This window comes from Schistocerca cancellata, chromosome 7 (assembly GCF_023864275.1).
Source record: "Schistocerca cancellata isolate TAMUIC-IGC-003103 chromosome 7, iqSchCanc2.1, whole genome shotgun sequence".
Taxonomy (NCBI): domain Eukaryota; kingdom Metazoa; phylum Arthropoda; class Insecta; order Orthoptera; family Acrididae; genus Schistocerca; species Schistocerca cancellata.
This window is the reverse complement of record NC_064632.1, coordinates 172175573-172198655: the sequence shown is the minus strand read 5'-3', so window position 1 is coordinate 172198655 and position 23083 is coordinate 172175573. Positions and strand designations below refer to the sequence as shown.

General features: G+C 41.2%; 1 protein-coding gene across 2 annotated transcripts in view; it reads right to left on the bottom strand.

The window, feature by feature from the left end:
- Window positions 1-6725: 6725 nt before the first annotated feature.
- The window catches only part of LOC126092002 (STE20-related kinase adapter protein alpha), a 40294-nt gene continuing 23936 nt past the window's right edge, over window positions 6726-23083 (bottom strand). Inside the window, exons 6-7 of one of the 2 annotated variants that reach the window (XM_049907377.1) lie at window positions 11011-11271; window positions 6726-8661 (exon numbers count right to left, since the gene is read on the bottom strand). In XM_049907377.1, the coding sequence (XP_049763334.1) occupies window positions 8588-8661; window positions 11011-11271 (335 nt within the window). In that variant the 3' untranslated portion in view covers window positions 6726-8587. The remainder of the gene's footprint in view (window positions 8662-11010; window positions 11272-23083) is intronic. The other variant, XM_049907378.1, reaches the window with a different exon arrangement.

Genomic DNA, 23083 nt, shown 5'->3' with positions numbered 1-23083 from the left:
GTGTGTCAAGATCTGATTAAGCAGACTAAAAATTACCCAGATTTGTTAAATAGGGTAATTACAGGTGACGAATTGTGGGTATATGGATATGATCCTGAAACCAAAGTGCAGACTTCGCAGTGGAAGACTCTAGGTTTACCACGACCGAAAAAAGCACGGCAAAGTCGGTCGAAGGTTAGTGACCTTTTTTTTTTTTCGATTTTTCCGGTATTGTGCATCATGAATTTACCCCTGGAGGACAGACAAGTGACCAGGAATACTACAAATGCGTCATTGCACGTTTGTGCGAAAAGGTGTGGAGGAAAAGGCCTGCAGTGTGGAAAGACAGGAGTTGGGTGTTACACCATGACAATGCTCCGGCTCATCGTGCCTCCTCCATCATTGAATTTTTGACCAAATTCCTGTGCTTCCACAACTGCCATATTCCCCTGATTTGGCCCCTGCAGTCTTCTGTTTCCTAAACTGAAATTTTCACTGAAAGGGAAGCAATTTGACTCGACTGAAGACATACAGGCAAATACGAAGAGTGTGCTTAACACACTTCAGGAAAAAAAAAAAAATTCCAGGAATGTTTCCAAAAGTGGAAACACCATTGGAGTCTGTGTGTTCAGTCAGAAGGAGACTATTTTGAAGGAGATGTATCACAGTAGCATGTAAGTACCACCATTGTACAATTACAAGCCCATTCTGAAAACTTTACAATCACACCTCATAGAAGGTAGTGCAATGAAATGGTTCAAATCATATTTAACTGATAAAAAGCAAGGACTCCTTAATATGGAATGGGTGGTAGCTGTTGAAGTGTAGTTTTTGCTGGTGGTAGGTAGAGGTACTGGTGTAGCCATCTTCTAGGTGAAGATCAACATCATCCAGAACGTCTACACCTCCCCCATTCACTTCACCCGGTTCTCCTCTACCTTTCCATATAGCCTAGACACTTGTGGCCATCACCTCTGTAGTGACAAGCAGTCCCTCTACAAATATAAGGGTCTCACTGAGGTCTTCGCAGAACAAAATTACCATCTGACCCTTGCACAGAAACAGATCTCCTGTGCCTTGTCTCGACAGTCACTTACCATGTGGCCACAGAGGAGCACTCCTCTCCTCTCGTGACTCAGTACCACCCAGGACTGTACCAACTGGATCACATTCTCCACCAGTTGCTGAGCATCCTGCCCAACACAATGATCTTCACTTCAATGACTGCTTCACAGCATGCGCCATCTGGCTCCTTCCTACCAACACTAGCTTTTCTCAATTGTACAGGTGGGAACTCTCCCTGCATTATGTCATATGTTCCCATAAGCCCCTCCCCAACTACAACTTTTGTTAGACTCTGCCCTCCACTGGCCTACCTCCTTCTGTGTTCCCACTCCAGCACTACACAGCTTTCTATTCCGCCAACACTCCAACTAGTCTTTCTTCTCCTCCTCGTCTACATCTCTCCTTTTCCACTCCCTCTCCTCCTCCCCATCTCCTCTTTACTTCCACGATCCAGATTGCTCTTCCCATCAGGTGCAGCCAGCCTCAACCTCAATGGCCAGAGACTTTGTGTGTGGTGGTCTATTTAGAAAAAAGATAAAGACCTTTTAGCTGAACATGTATGGCGGTCTTTCTGTTCTGTCTGTCAGCTACTCAACATCTCCTCTAGATGGTGAGCAGCAAACTATCCTTTTCATAATACTGTCATAATTCCATCCCGGATTTTCCTTTGTTTGTTTCATTTTCAACATGTGTATGACACAAGAAACAAAGGCAGTTTCATGTTGCCATCTCAGACTAAAACTCTACCACCAGATTCTTCACTATGTGGGCATGAAAACTTTTATTAAATTAAAAGTGAAAAACTTTCACAGTATTGAATTAGGTTTACTGAAAATAAAATTACATACCACCCTAGGGCAAAAATGTTATTCAATCACCAAATTTTTAAATGATAAAAATTTTTTTGTAGAGTAATGAAATAAATTTGTAATTTTTGTAAATTAAGATTAATTTTATGTTTTTTGACACATTGGATGTATCTCAGTTACATTATTTATATTGACGAGTGTCCTGTACTTTAGATCCATGATATATGTATGTATGTAATGAGATAACAAAATTGTAAGGCCTTCTAGCAAAGTTGTTGCCTTTCATATGAGAGTTCTGCCAATTGAGCACACTTTTTGGGTTGACTTACTCAAAGAATTTTCAACCTGAGTGTTTCAGTTTTAAGTCGTTCATAATTGTAATCTCCAGGAATTTAGATGAAATGAGAACCTTTAATTTGTGCGATTTATCATGTAACCAAAACATAACAGAGCTTTTTAGTGCTCATGTGTAGGACTTCACATTTTTTATCATTTAGGGGAAATTGACATTTTATGCACCATACAGATGTCTTCTCTAAATCATTTCGCAGTTTGTTCTGGTCTTCCAATGACTTTATTACGTGATACATGACAGAACTACCTGCAAACAGTTTCAGAAGGCTGCTCAGATTGTCTCCTAAATCATTTATATAAGTTAAGAACGGAGAGTCTCTAACATTTCCTTTGGGAACGCCAAATATCACTTCTGTTTCATTCGGTGACTTCCCATCAATCGCTATTGAGAACTTTCTGAAAGGAAATTACAAAACTAGTCACACAACTGAGACGACACTCCATAGGCTTGCAATTTGGTTAGAGGCCACTTGTGAGGAACAGCCTACTAGAAATTGAGAGATATGGAATCAACGTGAAATCCTCTGTCAATAGCCCTCCATTACTTAGTGTGACAACAGAGCCAGTTTTTCACAGGTACAATATGTTCTGAATCAGCACCAATCATGTGTCAATATAATATCTTCAGGGTATTTTATAATGTCTGAACATAGTATATTTTAGAATAAGCTACTGCAACTCAATGTCAAAGAAGTGGGTCTATAATTCAGCAAATTGCTTCTATTTCCTTTCTTGTGTATTGGAACGTCCGATGCCACTTTCCAGTCCATAGCTTCTGATCTTTGATTGAGTAAGTGGTTGTACACGATTGCTAAAATGGAGCATTTCATCAGCATTCTCTGAAGGAACCTAACTGATATACAACCTGTAGTGGAAGACTTGTGTTTATTAAGTGACTTAAGTTCCTTTGCTACACCAAAAGTACCTTCTGATTAACCCTGTTGGCAGCTCTTCTCAATTTGAATTCTGGAATACTTACTATATCTTCTTTGGTGAAGGAATGCCTGATAGTAACTCCACTTTAAGGCACTGTCATAGTTAAAATTATCTTTGCTATTTCCCAGTGAAAGTACCAATTGTGTCTTGCTGCTGGTGTACTTTTACATACAACCAGAACCTCGCTGGATTTTTGCCAGATGTTGAGCCAGCATTTCACTGAGTATGTTATTAATGCACACTAAGTTTTGAGCTTCAACAAAACATATTTTGTCCAATGGGACCAGTTGGGCTTGGATTACATAACCAGTAGCTATGCTATCACAGGCACAAAACTACTCAACTTATGTGATTTCACAAATGTCTCCACCTGGAAGTGTAAGTACAGTGTTGTATTAACTTCCCTTTTTTAAGAAAAGGAGCAGGTAGCGTTAAATCTGTAGAAATACCACCAGCAACACCCAAGTGAAGACAGTTGACAAATTAATTTTATATTTCAATGATAATGATTTCTCAGTATACTTACACAAATTTTTCTCTCTTTGTTTTTAGTAGAGTTAAAGGGAATCTTGACAATATAGCACTTATTTTTTTACTTGACAGAGATTTTTGCAGTGCCGTGATTATGCTGTATTACATGAGGGCCACCAATCACAAGACTCATTGTCTATAGTCTCCCTATACCAAAATGTAGTAATAATATTTTTAGCGAGTGAAGTGGTACAAAAACCAAACTCATGTGACTATAAAATGTACAAAGACAGTGTTTTATGTGAACAATACAATAATAATAGTTTAAAAAACAAACACAATAATGATGTATTTGAGAAATAAACAATATCATTGTACTGATAAGTGTTCATCTGCAACCTTCAACTGACTTCTCTCTCTCTCTAGTTGTCTTCCAGAGAGTTATTACGTATATTGCTTGTCCAGGTCTGTAATCTAATTAATGTAATTTACTGAGCTAATGCCAATAGATAATAACTTAAAGTGTGATTTGAGTTATTTGTGGAAGTGTTAAACATATGTCAAATAATCCGAGTTTTTAGAATTATAGCACTGTCTACAGCAGACAGAAAAGAACATCACTGCAGTCTGACGCCATTAAGCGACCCATTTAAAATTTACATTATTGTTTTTACAGCACAGATTGTTTTATAATAATTTTTCAAGTAGCAAAGCCAGAGACCTGGATCAAGGCAGCTTAGTGACAAATTTGCCGGTCATTTTAAGGTATTGTGTGGAATTATGCCCTGGCCTGTACTGTGTACAATGAAGGACGACTTTCAGAACACAAAGTGAACATTATATTTGACCTAGCATGTTGAAAAGCGAAGTAATGACTAAAAGCATATATTTATCAAAGTGCATTTGGTTGTGTTTTAATGTGTTCGTAAGATATTTATCATATATGTTTGCGTAGTACTGCTAGATTGTTTTCACTTTAACAACTGTACTAATATTACATCACACGTAGACAAATTCACTAAAATAATAATAGCAATATTTAATTAACATAATAACAACAAACTGAAATATTAAGACTTTTCAAGGAATAGATAAAATATAATTTAATCAGAGTATGGGCACGTTAAATGTCTAAGGTCTCGGTGCACTTTATGCGAAAAAAAGTATTATTTTCACTGTATTTAAACTTTGTAACTCATACCAAGAAAATGTTCACCGTTTGTCTAACGGTCATGTCATACAGTTTATTGCATGGTGCATTAATACTGACTACTGGGGATTATTTATGAACTGTAGTATGAGAAGTTTCTATAAGAAAATATTACAGGATTGCGTTTTTATTCAGTAAATTTTTGTTACTTGCAAAAACAAGTTGGACATAATAAATTTGCAATTTAATCTGCAATACAAAATTTCAGAGAAAAAAATCAAAGATGATATATTAGCAGTTTACTGCAAAAGAATTCTTCCGGGTTGTATGGCCATGGTCCATGGAACTCTTCTATCCCTGATGTTTCGTCCAAAGCTAAGTTGGACATCTTTGGAGGTGCTCCTGGTTGTGCTGAGTCTTGACAACCAGGAGCACCCCCGAAGACATAGCTTTGGACGAAACGTCAGGGATAGAAGAGTTCCGTGGACCATGGCCATACAACCTGGAAGAATTTCTGCAGCTGAAATATCCAGTCGTGAAAGCCTTCATTGTATGATTACTGCAAAAGAAACAGTGTTTGATGAAAGAACTGCCAACTAATTCAAAAGTAAAATTAGTCTTTGAAAAAATCTTCTGCTTTGTAACATTTAAATGATATTGGAAAAAAGAACAAAATGGAAGAAAAAATGTCTAGTAAAAAAAAAAAAAAAAAAAATACAAATTGTACAAGACAATACTATAAGTTATCCTGTCTTTGTGTTTCATACCTACCTAGTTCAAGGTGTCTACAGTCATAAAATCTTTGGATGTTGGTTAATGCAAATTAATATAAAGAAACAATTGTAAGTTTGATTTGAAGGAAGACAAACTTCAAGATTATTTGGCAACCAGCAGCACAGGCTTACAAAAAATACCAATAGAGCTGTAGATTGAAGTACTAATCTGAGAAAGAGGTTAAGAAACCTGTCATCTAAGCATAAGACTGAAGAAATGCAGCAAATCTATGATTTTAGTCTATACATCTCTAGCAGCGTTCAGAGACTTTAGACAAAAGTATACAACTGAGTGAGATTAAATAATTTTGCCAAGGACAACAACAGAACCTGTTCAAAGCTTCTGGTTTGGTCAAGGACACATCTGTAGATCTCGTACATGACAATGCCACACAGCTGCCAGTAAATTGCTTCAGTAGACTAAATAAATACATTACTATACCAGTAAATCATTTAAAATATCTTATACAGTATTTATACTTTTAAAAATTTGCAAATTCTTATCTTAAATAATTAGCAGAAAGCAAGCTTGCTTATCCTGTTATTTTAAGCAGCTACAGTTCCTGTCTTTCCACGTGCTTAACAAATGTGAATGTCATGATAACAGTTTAATTATAATGCTAACCATGTACTTAATGAGTGCTTCCTTTCCATGAACATCGGATGTTTGAATCCCGACAGGTATTTAGAAAGCAAAAACTCTAATACTTGGACAAGTTAATTTATTTTTGCCCATAACTTCTTAATTATTAAATGACATCAGTATAAATGTACAAGAAACTTCCAGAAGGGCTTTCTCAAAACTGTGTTTCATGTTCTGTGTTTCACTGGAGAAGAGAGTATCACAGAAAGCGTTATACCTGAGGTACGTTTACTATCATGTGATAAATAAACCACAGTCTTGTTGAATGAGGCCTGTCTGGCATATATTTTTGAGTTCTTTAATAACAATGGAAAATGTAAATCTGTGACTGGAGGATGTTCTGTATCTGGGTTCTGCAGAATGTAAATTCACTTACTTAAGCACATAGTTAAATTGAAAAATATAAGATACCAAACATATATTGTTTATGCGGATGCCTTGTACCTGTTGCATAAGCTATGCTCTTCTGAGGAGGAGAGGGAAAGAATAACAATGCAAACATTTTGGAAAAGCAGGATTAGTGGCAGCAAAGGAAAACACCAGAATGTGAATAAGTGAATAGCAAAAATTAAATCCCTGCCTTCACTGAGCTTTATTCATCTTTCACATTAGTTTTTTAATGATTGCACAAATGTACAATGTTTGCACCTAGGAGAACTCTTTTGATGATCACAGTAGCTTACAAAAAATTATACCATGTCTTGCAATAGTGAAAAATGAAGGATATTTATAAATACATAAAAATATATGCAATTTTTTTCACTATCTGCGAAACTTTGAACAAAGAAACTAGCATCATAGGAAAAGGGTGATATTTTAATAAAGGCATTTGTAAAATTGGTCAGTTCATGTTACTATTTTATGCTGCTTGTAACAGAATCCATCACATAGTTCTCATACCTATTAAAAGCAGCAGCCTCAAAATGTGAAATAACAATCAATCCAATTTTTATCATTGATGCCCACAACTTATTAATTAGTAAAATATGTGATGGCATCAGTACTAATTTGTGAGGTAACACACTTCAAGATGTGTTACATCCGATATGAAGTTTTAATACTGAGATATGCCTGTTTAAAAGCAGGTCATATGTCATTACTATTGTAGATAAATTTGTGCCACTTATTTTGCAGTTCAGTACTGGCAGATTAAAGCAAAGGCAAATATACACAGATTCTGTTCCTTAGTCTTGATTACTCACGTCTTTGTAATTTAATCAGATGGGCAGAAAAATTGATATTATACATGGGACATACAATACGAATTTTATTAAAGACACACAATGCATCTCTCTCTAATAAATCCTTGAACACGGGACTTGCACTGAATAGATGCTTTTTACAAGCAATAATTAAATGTATTAATCTCTCTCTCTCTCTCTCTCTCTCTCTCTCTCTCTCTCTCTCTCACTCACTCACTCACTCTCTTAACGTACTTTCAAGTGGAACAATTTTTATTCTACCCTTTTTCATTGATAGGAAGTATTAAGCTTGTTCAAAAACAAGTGTACAAAGTCATACTCTGATTTTCCTCCATTCACAAATTTAAGAAACTTAGCACCTTTAAATTCTGAAAGTGAACAGCTGAAATAATATCAATAAGAACATAGAATCTACATATAAGGATAAATCTCTTTCACAATAATGAGTACACAGCTTAAATTATTTTAAAGCTACTAATTAAAAGAATTTTGTACAACCCACAGTACTGAATAACACCACCCCACACAGCCATCCACATATCTATCACAAAAGTTTCTGCACATCTGATTACATGCATTTACATGAATCACTTTTTAGAATACCGATACAATGGGTTTTGTTCCCTGCCGTTAAAATTTGCACATACTGTGAAATATGAGATCTTCAACATTACAAACCTTTTATTTGCTGTGGATCATAACCCATTTATATACATTGTTTCATTTAAAATATTTTATTTAGAACATTTGTACTGGCTCTTTATGTAGTGACTTGCTGTTTAGATAAAAGGTTTCAATTACAGTGATTTACAAAAATAGCAATAAGATATACCTCCATTACAATTAATAAAACTTTGGTATCAGAGGCTAAAACAAAGCAACAGACAGCCATGTGCTGACACTGCATGTGAAACCTTCAGTCTTCACAAACAACAGGAATTACTTTAAATTAATATTAATTCTGTATTTGTAATCACATAAACATTTACAACAAACTGGCAAATAATCCCTTCACAGAAGAGAGTATAATATGTTAGAAACATTAACATACACCACATCAACAAATAAGTTAGTGTTGTTGAAACAATGGCACTACTTGGCACCCGGAGTGGCCACTGTTCCTTTGCAAAACAGCAATGTGTCTGTCAGACTTTCATAGTGTTTTACACTCAACCACACCAGCTCCCAAAGCATGTCACACACACTTAAAAATCCCATTTTAAAGGTGCTATCTCTAAATCTGATAGTGATTCAGAAACAAACAGCAATTCTGGATCACCTGGAAAAAAATGGACTGTTTCAGTACCTGAAAACATTGAAGCAAAAGGAAAGGTAGGTTTCTCAATGAATACTGGTCTAGTCTGATTTTTTCCAAAGACTTTTGCTACTTCATACACAAACAAATTCTTTTGAATGAGTTTCAAATGTTGAAATAATTTAATCTACTCTAGTTTAGTTAGGACTAACAAAACTATTCAGTGAAATGTGGAGCAAAAGCCTACAGTTTCATGATTATCAACAGTTAACTCCAAGATGTGGAACCCAATTTCAAAAGTAAAATTATTAAAAAACAGCTATCATTCATGCTTAAAATCCTACAAAAAAGTACATTAACTAGTTCAGTAGAGCTCCTGCTGGTAGACTAATTCAATACAAAACAGAAAATTTGAGATACAATTACACCAAATTCTTTGCTACCAGTACCAAATTTCTACTTTGTCCAATTTTTATACTGCCAATAGCAGAAAAAACTATGACTCTGATCAATGTAACTACAGATACAATCCACTACAACAATGAAAATTAAATGTTAAAATTTTAGAAACAGCTGAAATGAGGACTCAAATATATGAATAAATGATGTGACATATAAAGCAGCAAGATGAACTGTGAATAGACATGTCACTCACGGGTCTTTTATTAACATACACCAACCAATTGAGACAAAACATTGATTTAATATATTGGTTAGAACAATGAGGTTCTGACATTTGACATACTGCAAAACTAAATCTGGGATGATGAAGAGTGATATTATGGAGAAAGAAATATAAAATGATGGAGGTGCAGTGTACACGCTTAGATGCTAATCTATACTGCAAATGCCATGTAGAAATATGAAGGGAGTTTTATAAAAGATGAATAAGGGGTGTGCATGTGTGTTTTCAGAGAGATGGAGAATGGGGCACGTGTATGAGGAAAGGATGTGAGGATGATGGCATGTGTGAAATCACGAGAGGGAGAAGATCAATTAAGTGTGAGGGATTCAAGTGAGCAAATAGAGGTTCATGTGAACGAATGGGGGTGAGACGATCAAGTGAGGGAGGGGATCAGTGGTGATTAGCAGCTGAAAAGAAATAGTAAGTGGAGCCAGTAGAGGCCTAACCAAGAGGGGAGTGGGATTGTCAGAAAGACTGTGGTTAGAAAATGTTTGGCCTTTGCTGAATACACAATGCTCACTGCAAGCTTAAGTCAGATGGATGAGGAAAAGTTTTCATTCCAGTTACCAATGTTTTCTTTTACATTCATTCCATACTACTTGTCACCTTTATCACTGACTTTAATATTCATTCTCATCTGCATACTGTTCTCTACTTGCCTATTTTTAAGTGATAACACATTTCTCTGAAGTGTTTAAATTTCCATTCCACAATTTGGACATTTTACACCCTATGCTCATCACTATCACACAGGCACCTTATCACGAAATATATTTTTGTCAAGAGCACTGAAATATAATGTATCAGTGCCAGCTTACACTTCTTCATTACTTGTTCTACCTCACTACAAACTGCTTTCACTGTTTTGGTCTTTAATTTCTGCATCATTGCCTTTATTCCTACTTCATATAAATTATGTGTATTAAAGAAATTAATTAATACATTTTGTATTGGCTTTACCATCATTGTGTGTGTACAAATTCAAATCTTCATGATGTTTTCAAGCTTGTTTTTACTGTAATTAATAATTGCCTTAATTTTACAAATTAGTCTTCTGGAGACACAAGTGAAATTTGCATAACTGCCTTGAGTGTGAAGTCTATCTGTTGTGTAGTTTGTAGAGTTGCTACTCATTCATTCAGTGATTGTGTATATTCACTAGTAATGCAAAAAAGGAATGACACATTCCTTTCACATTTTTATCTCTCAGCTAAATTCAATGTGAAGTCTGAAACATGTCACCGAATTATAGCTGTATTTATTCACTCCCAAATATGAAAGATTTATCAGCAAAAATTGGGAGATACATCAGTGCCATTTGTGCACTTGAGGTATTATATAGGAACTTACAGTACAACAGCACTAACATAATCTGTTTTCAAAAGCCATGGAGTGAAATTACTCTAAAACCATTTTCACAAAGAAATAAGTAGTTGCTATTACAAGAAATTTAAGAAATGGATGTGAGATATTACAAGTCTCACAGAAACAAAACAAAATGTGATAAAGTGCTATCTTCATTTCCATTATAAGTTGTGTAGCTTTTACCATGTCCTTATACGGTTTATCTTTTACTGCTAACAATGATCCTTCCTTTTGTGAAACACAATCTCGTAAAAATTATCTTTTCATCACCATAAAGCAACAGCAATTTCCAATTCGTGAGACATGTTGCGGTGACTGCTCACCATAGCTTGCTGTCCTATTGTCAGTGAGAGGCAGCACAGGCCGCAGAAGATCAGGTAAGTGCTGGGAAGCCCGCCGACACTGCTTGAAAAATTGATGCTGTAACAACTGAGCAGCCGTTGGACGTGCTGATGGTTCTCGCAACAGGCACAACTGTGTCAAGTCATGGAATGCCTCAGAAAGTGTACGTTCCAGCATTGCACGTCTCTGTTCGTAACGGGCACTTGCCACTGTGTCACCGTATCCAATATGTTCTACTGAAACTTCAAAGAACAAATAAGATACATTGCATTTAAAAGTTGTGCCTTCTCATAATAGTATACAAAAATGAAGAACAGCACCCAAATTTAGAATTACAATACATAATAATGCAAAATAGAGAACTGGAAATGTACAAGATTAGAAAATATAGAGCAGAACTCACCTCGCGTGTGAAGCTGAGAGTAATGAATAAAACCTAATGAGCAAACTGAATCAACTGCGAGGCTGCAAATTCAATATTCCCTTTGGAACATTTGAACACTGACAGGACAGACTTGTATAGTCAAAGCAAAATATTTCAGTATATAACAGAGATGTAAGGATGTGAACAGAAAGTATGACAAGGAAAAAAATGGTATCTGATTATGTTATAGAGAAAGAGTATGAAAGAAAATGTAATTCAAAGCAATAAGGCAGCTGAGTCAGGGAGAGATAGACACAGATAACAATGTCTGCAGATACAGAAACTGGAGACAAGTTAAGCAGTTTATTCTTCTGTCACTGCCAAAGTCATGCTCTGCAACACACACACAGCTGACCGACAGTCTTCAGAAACTCTCCTCATAATGTTGGTACATTTGGAAGGCACTGGCACACTGCTAAGACTGCCAACCATGCAAAGCTTTGTATCTCCATGTTAGTTTTAATTTTTCTAATGGTATAATTCAAATACATGTTTATTTGGTCTGCACAAACATGTTTATAATGCTATAATAGGTGACCTTACAAGGGTATTAAAGAATATTCTATATATTTTGGAGAGTAGAGAGAAAAAGAGCCAGACAGTAAACAACATTAATGTTACTAAGTGTCATTCATAAAACTACAACACATTGGGCACACTCAGCCAGAGGAAGACTGTCACTTGCTCGGTCCCACAGATTCAGTGACTGAAATATTGGTCACAAAGTTTAATGTAAGCAGACAATGTGAGAGGCTAATCTTCTGGAGATAAGTTTAAGAGCACAGTTCTTTCATCCGTGAACATACAATGCGAAGTGCACACCATACAATCAAAGTTATTACATTACAAATGAAAATGAAGTGAGCACTATGAAGTTCTTAATTTGTAATCTGTAGTGATTCACACAGTATGAAAGAGATTCATGGAGACAAAGCATCAACAAGTTACAGAATAACTGCCAAAGAAGTTTCTAACACGGAAATAAAAATGTGAATCACATTTTCTGCAAGAAGTAGTTCTTTCAGAGATTTTATTAGTTGGAGTTTGAAAACTCAATGACCCATAGTTATTAAAGATCAATTGAAAAGGCATGAAATATTCTACAATGATATGTACAAAGCCCAATGATGTGCCCGAGACATACGCCGCAGCACAATCAGAATACAGTACAACAAATTCTCAAATATACTTCTACAGGTATAAACAGATTAATTATGATGTGTATATATTTTGAGACTAAGATGTGACACTAGTCCCACTTTGGGGGGGGGGGGGGGGGCAGCGGACGACTACAGAAAGAACTACCTTTATATCCCCCTACAAAATTCAGGAAGAGAGAGAAACATCTCTTAAGCTGTCAGGAACAAGTTGGAAAAAATTGTTAAAAAGTCACATGCTTTGTGAAATGATTTGTCAAAATAAGAAATAAAATACATTACAGAAACATTTGATGTGTCTCTGAATGATTCTAGAAATCATGCCAAGTGAATGAGGCACATTAAATATTTTTCTAATCTATTTTATTTCTCACTATTTACCAAATCATGTCACATAACATTTGTACTCTAATTTTTATTTGCTTTTTAAATGATCAAGTTTTGTTCAGAAAGCATGAAACAATGTATCTAAATATTGATCAATATTCTGTTATTGTTACAGTATTAGATCACGAGAAAACAAATAAGTTTCAGTTTTGCTGTAATCTGATTTTTTTTTTTTCAACATGAAAGACAGAAGGAAAGAACTCCTGAATTTCTACACCCATGTAGCTTTTTATGCACAAAATAGCTAGGCCTTGAAATGATGAACTTCTTGGCACCTCATTTACGTATCTGGAAGCAGCTGTTCGTGAAATATTTCTATTTTCCCACAAATCACTAATTCAGTGTTTCTTAATTACACTGATCACTTTCAAGCAATCAATTTTTTATTTTACTTATTTATTTATTTATTTATTTTTGGCAATACTAGACCTCTTGCTGGTCAAGTTTGTATCCTATTTGTCATTTGTCCATTTCTCTTCTTCATTTGGCTATGAAAATTTGAACAAAAATCAAATGTGTAATTTTTTTCACTCTGCTCAATCATTTGACCAAAAGCCAGTCATCTTAAATTCTTAAATTAACTGTATAGAACTCTCAACATTTAAACTGATAAGATCAATTCAGCTTCGAATAGCTATGTTCATCCATTTAAACAGATTTACCTAGATCGGAGTTGAGCAACATGTGTCAGACTACAGTAAAGAATGCAAAAATACTATTATAGAAAGGATTACCCCAGGTGGAAATAACAGAACATTGGGGGGGGGGGGGCAATGGGTATTTTGGACTAACCAGGATGGTGTATCAGGTTACCAAGTTAAATTAGTATTACATATTTTATTTTCAATTCCTGTTGCCTTTATCCTTTTCACCTTTATCACATTTGGTTTCTATCAGCCAATACACTAGCATTACTACTGTGCACTACCTTCTGCAGAAAACATTTCATTCTGCCCTATTCACCTGATCACAAAATGCTCCCATTTATTTATGTGGCTAACATGACAAGGACAAATTATTCTCACTTAATGTGAGAAGTTCCAAGCAAATGAAGTTCCTTTAATATTATGGTAACACTCACTCACAATAAATGTAATTCCACCTACACTTCTATGTCTTTTACAATTGCTCTCTGCAATGGCATACACTCCTGTGGCCTACAGGGACACTTGATAAAATTTTATTCCATGCTGTAGATGGTTACCACTTTGGCAGTAAAAGCACAGTCTTCATTGTGCAAGAACTAGAAAACACATTTCTGGTCTTTCCTTGTCAGGGAAACAGAGAGTATGATGCAATAGTTGAATACATAAGATATACCTGCTGTTACACATATAATCAGAATTCTTCCCACAAAAGCAGACAACTGAGTTTCTGATTGTTGTTTTTCATTATTTATATTGAGGCATACAAAGCACTGTCATTAGTGTCCATAAACAAATAACCAAAAGTCACAAACTAAAATACTAGTACCAAAGTAGAAGAAAATTATGACAACATCCTATGCAACACTCTCTGGTTGTTGATCTGCTAGATTGTTTCTCTGAATTAATATGTACCCTGGTAAACAGGTGAATGAATTGAGTCTTGTGTCATCTGGACATTAGTGTCCGCTGGGCATACACACTAGACAGTTTTTAAGCCCATTCAGATAACACTTATTCCAGTGTCCTCAATATAACATCTATTTATTAATTTTTATTCATCCAAGGAACATATCACAAGGGTATAGGAACGCCAATATATTGTGAATGAACATGCTGAATCCTTCTGGTAACCAGGTATTGAGAACACAATCAAAGAAAACCACACAGTAGCCATGACTGCCCATTTGAAGTGCATCCACATCGATTGACATTTAAAGTTGGTACTAATTATCAAACACCAATTTGAATGCATGACCTTGGACAAAGTCTTTCTTTTATTCCAGTAAATCTAAACTAATTTTGGGCATGATATCCCAATCACTTCAACAGTGCACAAGAATGGTCACACTCATGTACTATATGCAGTCTCCATTATAGATGAGCTACACCTTCCTAAAATTCTCTCAATAAACCAGACAATTTATCTTCCCTATTACCGAACTTATATGCTCATTCCATTTCGTATTATTTTGCAATGTAACACCTAGATATTAAATTAATGTGACTTTCAAGAAATACACCACTAATACTATATTCATACATTATAGGCTTTTTTTTCTGACTCACCTGCATTATTTATTTATTTATCATATGGTTTTCTAACACTTACAGTGTAGAGCATGATATATACAACATCTTATAAACAGAATATTTATGTAATCTGTCAACATGGGAGTTACCACCAGAAAGTCTACTGGTCCAACACCTTATGATCTTGTGGAACATTCTTCTGTGGTGTGATGGCCTGTGGTTCTCCACAATCACAAAGTGGTGATGGATGCTAACCCCCTTTGTGTAAAAAATTAGCACATCTGCCCTGTTGGATTGTATAGAATTGACTATTTTGGGTGAACAGGAGACAGCTTGTAATTTACAACATAACAACCTCGTATGAAAGAATGGGGACATAATGAAATGCCTAACTGATGTAATTTGCTTCACGACAACATAAGAGATGATGTTTAGAGGTTGTGATGAATCACACATTTATCAATAACGGCAATAACACTGAATTTGTACAGCTTCTCAATTAATATGACCAAAAGATGAATAATCATTTAGAACATTCATGCCTGTTTCAGGAGTACCAAATCTAATAAATACCATCCATATAATGAAAATTGGTTCTGTTTCAAATATGTCTATGAATAAAATAAGATTGGTTGGTTTGGGGGGGATTAAAGGGACCAGACTGCGACGGTCATCGGTCCCTTTTTCCAAAAAAAAGTAAAACCACCCAAAGAAAATAAAAAACGAACAACAGGAAAGACGTCAGACGACACAGGACAAGAAATACTCCTACAGAGATCAGACGAAACAAATTAAAATCACACAGAGTGTGACAGTGGTTGGCCGACCATAGAGATAAAAAGGAAAAGCCAACCACCGAGAACACATTAAAAACTCAGCGTAAAATCGTAGGCCAATGGCCAGAATCAACACAAAAGAACAGAACAAACACTCAGAGTAAATAATAAAAAACCCCTGCCCGAATAAAACGGAAAACTAAGTCAGCCATACCAGGGTCATCACATAAGAGGGCAGGGAGCGTATCAGGTAGCGCAAATGTCTGCCTGACCACAGCTAAAAGGGGGCAGGCCAACAAAATGTGGGCCACTGTCAAAGCCGCCCCGCAGCGACATACAGGAGGGTCCTCCCGGCGCAGTAAATAACTGTGTGTCAGGTGGGAGTGGCCAATGCGGAGCCGACAAAGGACGACAGAGTCCCTGCGGTTGGCTCGCAGGGATGACCGCCACACAGTCGTTGTCTCCTTGATGGCACGGAGTTTATTGGGCATGATCCGATTGCGCCATTCAGCGTCCCAAAGTGCAAAAACTTTTCGGCGGAGGACTGCCCGCAAATCAGTCTCTGGGAGGCCAACGTCCAGAGACTGTTTACTCGTGGCCTCTTTCGCCAGGCGGTCAACATGTTCATTGCCCGGGATACCGACATGACCGGGGGTCCACACAAAGACCACAGAGCGGCCGCAACGCGCAAGAGTATGCGGGGACTCATGGATAGCCATCACCAGACGAGAACGAGGAAAACACTGGTCGAGAGCTCGTAAACCGCTCAGGGAATCGCTACAGATAACGAAGGACTCACCTGAGCAGGAGCGGATATACTCTAGGGCACGAAAGATGGCGACTAGCTCAGCAGTGTAAACGCTGCAGCCAGCCGCCAAGGACCGTTGTTCAGAATGGTCCCCTAGAGTTAGCGCATACCCGACACGACCAGCAACCATCGAACCGTCGGTGTAAACAATTCCAAAGCCCTGATACGTGGCCAGGAATGAATAAAAGCGGCGGCGGAAGGCCTCTGGAGGGACCGAGTCCTTCGAGCCCTGTGCCAAGTCGAGCCGAAGGCAAGGGCGAGGAACACACCACGGGGGTGTACGCAGAGGCGCCCGGAAATGAGGTGGAACTGGGAAAAACCCAAGCCCGCAGAGAAGCTCCTTGATGCGTACGGCGATCGGACAACCCGACCGGGGCGGCCGGTCTGGCAGATGGACGACTGACTGCGGGAACAGGACACGATAATTTGGATGCCCGGGCAAGCTAAAAACATGGGCAGCATAAGCGGCCAGCAAACGTTGGCGTCGGAACCGCAGTGGAGGTACACCTGCCTCCACTAGGACGCTGTCCACAGGGCTGGTGCGGAAAGCACCAGTGGCAAGGCGTATCCCGCTGTAGAGAATTGGGTCCAGCACCCGCAACGCAGATGGGGATGCTGAGCCATAAGCTAGGCACCCATAATCCAGGCGAGACTGGATTAACGCTTGGTAGAGCCGCAACAGGGTAGATCGGTCGGCGCCCCAGCGGGTGTGGCTCAAACAACGCAGGGCGTTGAGATGCCGCCAACACGCTTGTTTAAGCTGCCGGATATGAGGCAGCCAAGTCAACCGGGCATCAAAAAGGACACCCAAAAACCTGTGGGTCTCCACCACAGCAAGAAGTTCGTCGGCAAGATAAAGCCGCGGCTCAGGGTGGACCGTTCAGCGCTGGCAGAAATGCATAACGCGGGTCTTGGCAGCCGAAAACTGAAAACCACGCGCTACAGCCCAAGACTGCGCCTTGCGGATTGCGCCCTGTAGCTGACGTTCAGCTGCTGCAATGCTAATAGAACTATAGTAAAGACAGAAGTCGTCAGCATACAGGGAAGCGGAGACAGAATTTCCTACTGCCGCAGCGAGACCGTTTATTGCAATTAAAAACAGGCAGACACTGAGGACAGAGCCCTGGGGTACCCCGTTCTCCTGGACGAGGGAGGAACTATACGAGGCCGCGACTTGCACGCGGAAGGTACGATACGACAGAAAATTTCTGATAAAGATCGGCAGAGGGCCCCGAAGACCCCATCCATGAAGCGTAGAAAGGATGTGATGACGCCATGTCGTATCGTACGCCTTCCGCATGTCGAAAAAGACAGCGACCAGGTGCTGACGGCGGGCAAAGGCTGTACGGATGGCCGACTCAAGGCTCACCAGATTGTCGGTGGCGGAGCGGCCTTTACGGAACCCACCCTGAGACGGAGCCAGAAGGCCCCGAGACTCCAGCACCCAATTTAAGCGCCGGCTCACCATCCGTTCAAGCAACTTGCAAAGAACGTTGGTGAGACTAATGGGACGGTAGCTGTCCACCTCCAGAGGGTTCGTTCCAGGTTTCAAAATGGGGATGACAATAATTTCCCGCCATTGCGACGGAAACTCACCCTCGACCCAGAGACGGTTGTAAAGGTCGAGGAGGCGTCGCTTGCAGTCCACTGAAAGGTGTTTCAGCATCTGACAGTGGATGCGATCTGGCCCGGGAGCGGTATCAGGGCAAGCGGCAAGGGCACTCTGAAATTCCCACTCACTGAATGGAGCGTTGTAGGGTTCAGAAGCGTTGGTGCGAAAAGAAAGGCTCCGACGTTCCATCCGCTCTTTAATGGAGCGGAAGGCCTGGGGGTAATTCGCAGAAGCGGAACTCATAGCAAAATGCTCTGCTAAGCGGTTTGCAATGACGTCGGAGTCAGTACAAACTGCTCCATTCAGTGAGAGCGCAGGGACGCTGGCAGGGGTCCGATAGCCGAAGACCCGTCGAATCTTGGCCCAGACCTGCGATGGAGTGACATGGAGTCCAATGGTGGACACATACCGCTCCCAGCACTCCTTCTTGCCTTGGCGGATAAGGAGGCGGGCCCGCGCCCGCAGCCGTTTGAAGGCGATAAGGTGGTCCATGGAGGGATGTCGCTTGTGACGCTGGAGCGCCCGCCGGCGATCTTTAATCGCTTCAGCGATCTCAGGCGACCACCAAGGCACAGCCCTCCGCCGAGGGGACCCAGAAGAACGGGGAATGGCAGACTCGGCGGCAGTGACGATGCCGGCGGTGACCGATTGAACCACCGCATCAATGTCGTCATTAGAGAGAGGCTCAATAGTGGCAGTGGAGGAGAACAAGTCCCAGTCAGCCTTATTCATAGCCCATCTGCTTGGGCGCCCAGAAGAGTGACGCTGTGGTAGTGACAGAAAAATCGGAAAGTGGTCACTACCACACAGGTCGTCATGCACACTCCAGTGGACAGATGGTAAGAGGCTAGGGCTACAGATTGAAAGGTCAATGGCGGAGTAGGTGCCATGCGCCACACTGAAGTGTGTGGAGGCACCATCATTCAAAATCGAGAGATCGAGCTGCGACAATAAATGCTCAACGGTGGCGCCTCGACCTGTTGCCACTGACCCACCCCACAGAGGGTTATGGGCGTTAAAGTCGCCCAGTAATAAGAAAGGTGGCGGCAATTGGGCTATCAGCGCAGCCAGGACATGCTGCGCGACATCACCCTCCGGTGGAAGGTAAAGACTGCAGACGGTAAGAGCCTGCGGCATCCACACCCTAACAGCGACAGCCTCTAAAGCTGTTTGTAGAGGGACAGACTCGCTGTGAAGAGAGTTAAGGACATAGATGCAGACGCCACCAGACACCCTTTCATAAGCTGCTCGGTTCTTATAATAACCCCGATAGCCACGGAGGGCGGGGGTGCGCATTGCTGGAAACCAAGTTTCCTGCAGAGCAATGCAGAGGAAAGGGTGAAGGCTGATAAGTTGGCGGAGCTCAGCTAGATGGTGGAAGAAACCGCTGCAGTTCCACTGGAGGATGGTTTTGTCCATGGCTGAGAAAGGCGTGCCGGGACTGGGACGGCAGATTACGCCGCTGGGTCACCTGCTGCCTCCGATTGAGCACCCGTGCTAGTGCTATTGCTATTCACGGCGTCTGAGGGACCGGCGAGATCGAGGTCCTCAGCGGACGCCAGAATCTCCACCTCGTCCTCAGACGCAAAGCTAGAAGGTAGCGATGGGGTGGCTACCACCGCGCGTTCCTTGGGCTTAGAGCTGCTCTTCTTTGATTTCTCACGCTGCTCCTTGGGTTTAACTGGCTGGGAGGGCTTCACCGATTCAGTCTCCGGGACTGAGGAGGATCGGGAAGCCCTTCGACCTGCAGATTGTGGGCACTTACGCCACTGTCTATCGTCAGCCTTCCCGCCGGTGGAAACCTGGGAAGGGAGGGACCCAAGGGACCCCTTGCGAGCGTGAGAAGCCGAAGAAGTTGGACACTTCTCCGGCTTAGAAGCGGGGACTGACGTCCCCGATGGGGGGGATGGTGTTGCTCCTGAGGTAGGTGGCACAGGAGCAACCCGGTGGGTAGAGCCCCCCACTGGCAAGGGGGCAGGAGGAGTTGTACCACTCGTCGATCCGGCCGGAAGGCGCGAAACTGATGGGGCTAGCACAGGTGTTGTAGCAGCGGCGTAGGAAGTTGTCATTCGCACTGGATGTAATCGGTCGTATTTCCGTTTGGCCTCAGTATAAGTCAGTCGGTCCAGGGTCTTATATTCCATGATTTTGCGCTCTTTCTGGAATATTCTGCAGTCTGGCGAGCAAGGTGAATGGTGCTCCCCGCAGTTGACGCAGATGGGAGGCGGGGCACATGGAGTATCGGGATGAGATGGGCGTCCGCAATCTCAACATGTGAGGCTGGAAGTGCAGCGGGAAGACATATGGCCGAACTTCCAGCACTTGAAGCACCGCATCGGGGGAGGGATATAGGGCTTGACGTCACATCGGTAGACCATCACCTTGACCTTTTCCGGTAACGTATCACCCTCGAAGGCCAAGATGAAGGCACCGGTAGCAACCTGATTGTCCCTCGGACCCCGATGAACGCGCCGGACGAAATGAACACCTCTACGTTCTAAGTTGGCGCGCAGCTCGTCATCAGACTGCAAAAGGAGGTCCCTATGGAAAATAACACCCTGGACCATATTTAAACTCTTATGTGGAGTAATAGTAACGTTAACATCCCCCAACTTGTCACAAGCAAGTAACCTGCGTGACTGGGCGGAGGATGCCGTTTGTATCAGTACTGAGCCAGAGCGCATTTTAGACAAGCCCTCCACCTCCCCAAACTTGTCCTCTAAATGCTCGACGAAGAACTGAGGCTTTGTGGAGAGAAAAGACTCCCCATCAGCTCTCGTGCAAACTAAGAATCGGGGCGAATAACAGTTACCTCCATCCTGGGACTTACGCTCTTCCCACGGCGTGGCCAGGGAGGGGAACGTTTTCGGATCGTACTTCTGAGCATTAAATTGAGCCCGAGAACGCTTAGAGACTGCTGGCGGCTGGCCGCCAGCGAGAGATGATGTACCACGCTTCATTGCGGGTCATCCGCCCTGATGCCACCTACTCCGACCAAGGGCCCTCCCCACGGGCGCCACCCAGCCACAGCAAAGGCCACCTGGCAGGGTGGCCGTTGCCGGGAGTCCTGATACCCCAGGAGGATAGGCATCTACTCCTTGGCATACGTGGGGAGTTAACGGCGCAGGCATCAGTAGAGCGATCCCTGTGTTGTCAGGGGGCTACAACCAAGAGGGTACATGGCGACCCCACCACAACGGACTGGCTACCGTGCTGGATCTTAGGTGCAAAACTGTCCAAGGTCGTCGTCGCAGTTAAAAGAAACACTGCAGAGGGCAGCGTGGTAATCGCACCCAGGGACGTATCCCCGCCCTAAAGATCGAAAACGAGCGGGACACCATTGCAACGACGTGAAAGCCGGCTAAAGGTCTAATTGCACGACGGATACAGTGCACCATGTAAGGCGCCCTTCCCCAATTGGCTCGCTCTTCGGAATAATTTAGAAAGATGGAGGTCAAACCCGAGAGGGGACCATCACATAAGGCCAAAACATGTGAGACTCCTTTTAGTCGCCTCTTACGACAGGCAGGAATACCGCGGGCCTATTCTAACCCCCGAACCCGCAGGGGGCAATAAAATAAGAATGGGAATCAGTGAAACAAATTTAGTCTCAATTATTCTGGATAAATCAACTGATGCAAATAACCTCTCAAAGACCTCTTCAGTCTTTCATTATATCACATCTGATGGTCAAATTTTTAAAATTCATTAACATCACTGAAGACAGAATAGCCAAGACTATATCACAATGTAATACAACAATTTTTTTTTTTTTTAAATTGTGGTTTTAGGGCGCAAAATTGCTAGTCATAAGCTCCCATTCTGTGGCTTAGTGAAGGGTAAGAAATCGAATTTTAAATCGGCAGCAATGGGATCGAAACTCTCAAAGGAGCGAAACTAAAAACGAAAGGAAAACAGAGAGAACTGCCATTGAAGAGGGGTTGTGTTCCACGAAAAAGAGCTTCAAATGACCGATGTCATCTCACTGACACTGATAAACTCAAGGACACAATCAGCTGAGTGCGTGTCATCTGCTAAAAGGGAATACAGTTAACAGCTGTAAAAGGGCATGTAGCGGATTCAGATAGAGGAACTGAAGTAAAAGGTGTATCACTGTCCGCGGTTGAGAGCAGTGGGAACAAAGTTGGGGAGGATCGTCACTTAAAAGATGTTGACAGCTAAAGAGACAGTGCCCTATCCGGAGTCTAGTTGTAATTACCTCCTCCCGCTGATGAGGCCGGGAGGGAAAGGTCCAAGCACAGGGAAGAGGTTTCACGTCCCGTAATTTATTATCAGGAAGTGTAGACCAATGCGTGTGTCATAAAAGAGCAACATGACAACATAAAACCCTCTGTAGATCGGCAAACGGAACCATGCGGACGGTGGGCCAAGGAAGAGAGACTGCAGCCTTTGCCGCCACATCAGCTGTCTCGCTTCCGCAGATACCTACATGCCCTGGGATCCAGAGGAATGCCACAGACACGCCCCTCAAGTGGAGCATGTGGAGGCAGTCCTGAATCCAGTAGATCAGAGTGTGGACGGGATAAAGAGCATGGAGGTTGAGAAGAGAGCTGAAGGAATCTGAGCATAGAATATATTGTAGCCACTGATGGCAACGGATGTCTTGGACAGCCTGGAGAATGGAGCAAAGCTCTGCAGTAAAAACTGAACACTGGTTGGGAAGCCGAAATCTAATAGGGGTGTCGCCAACAA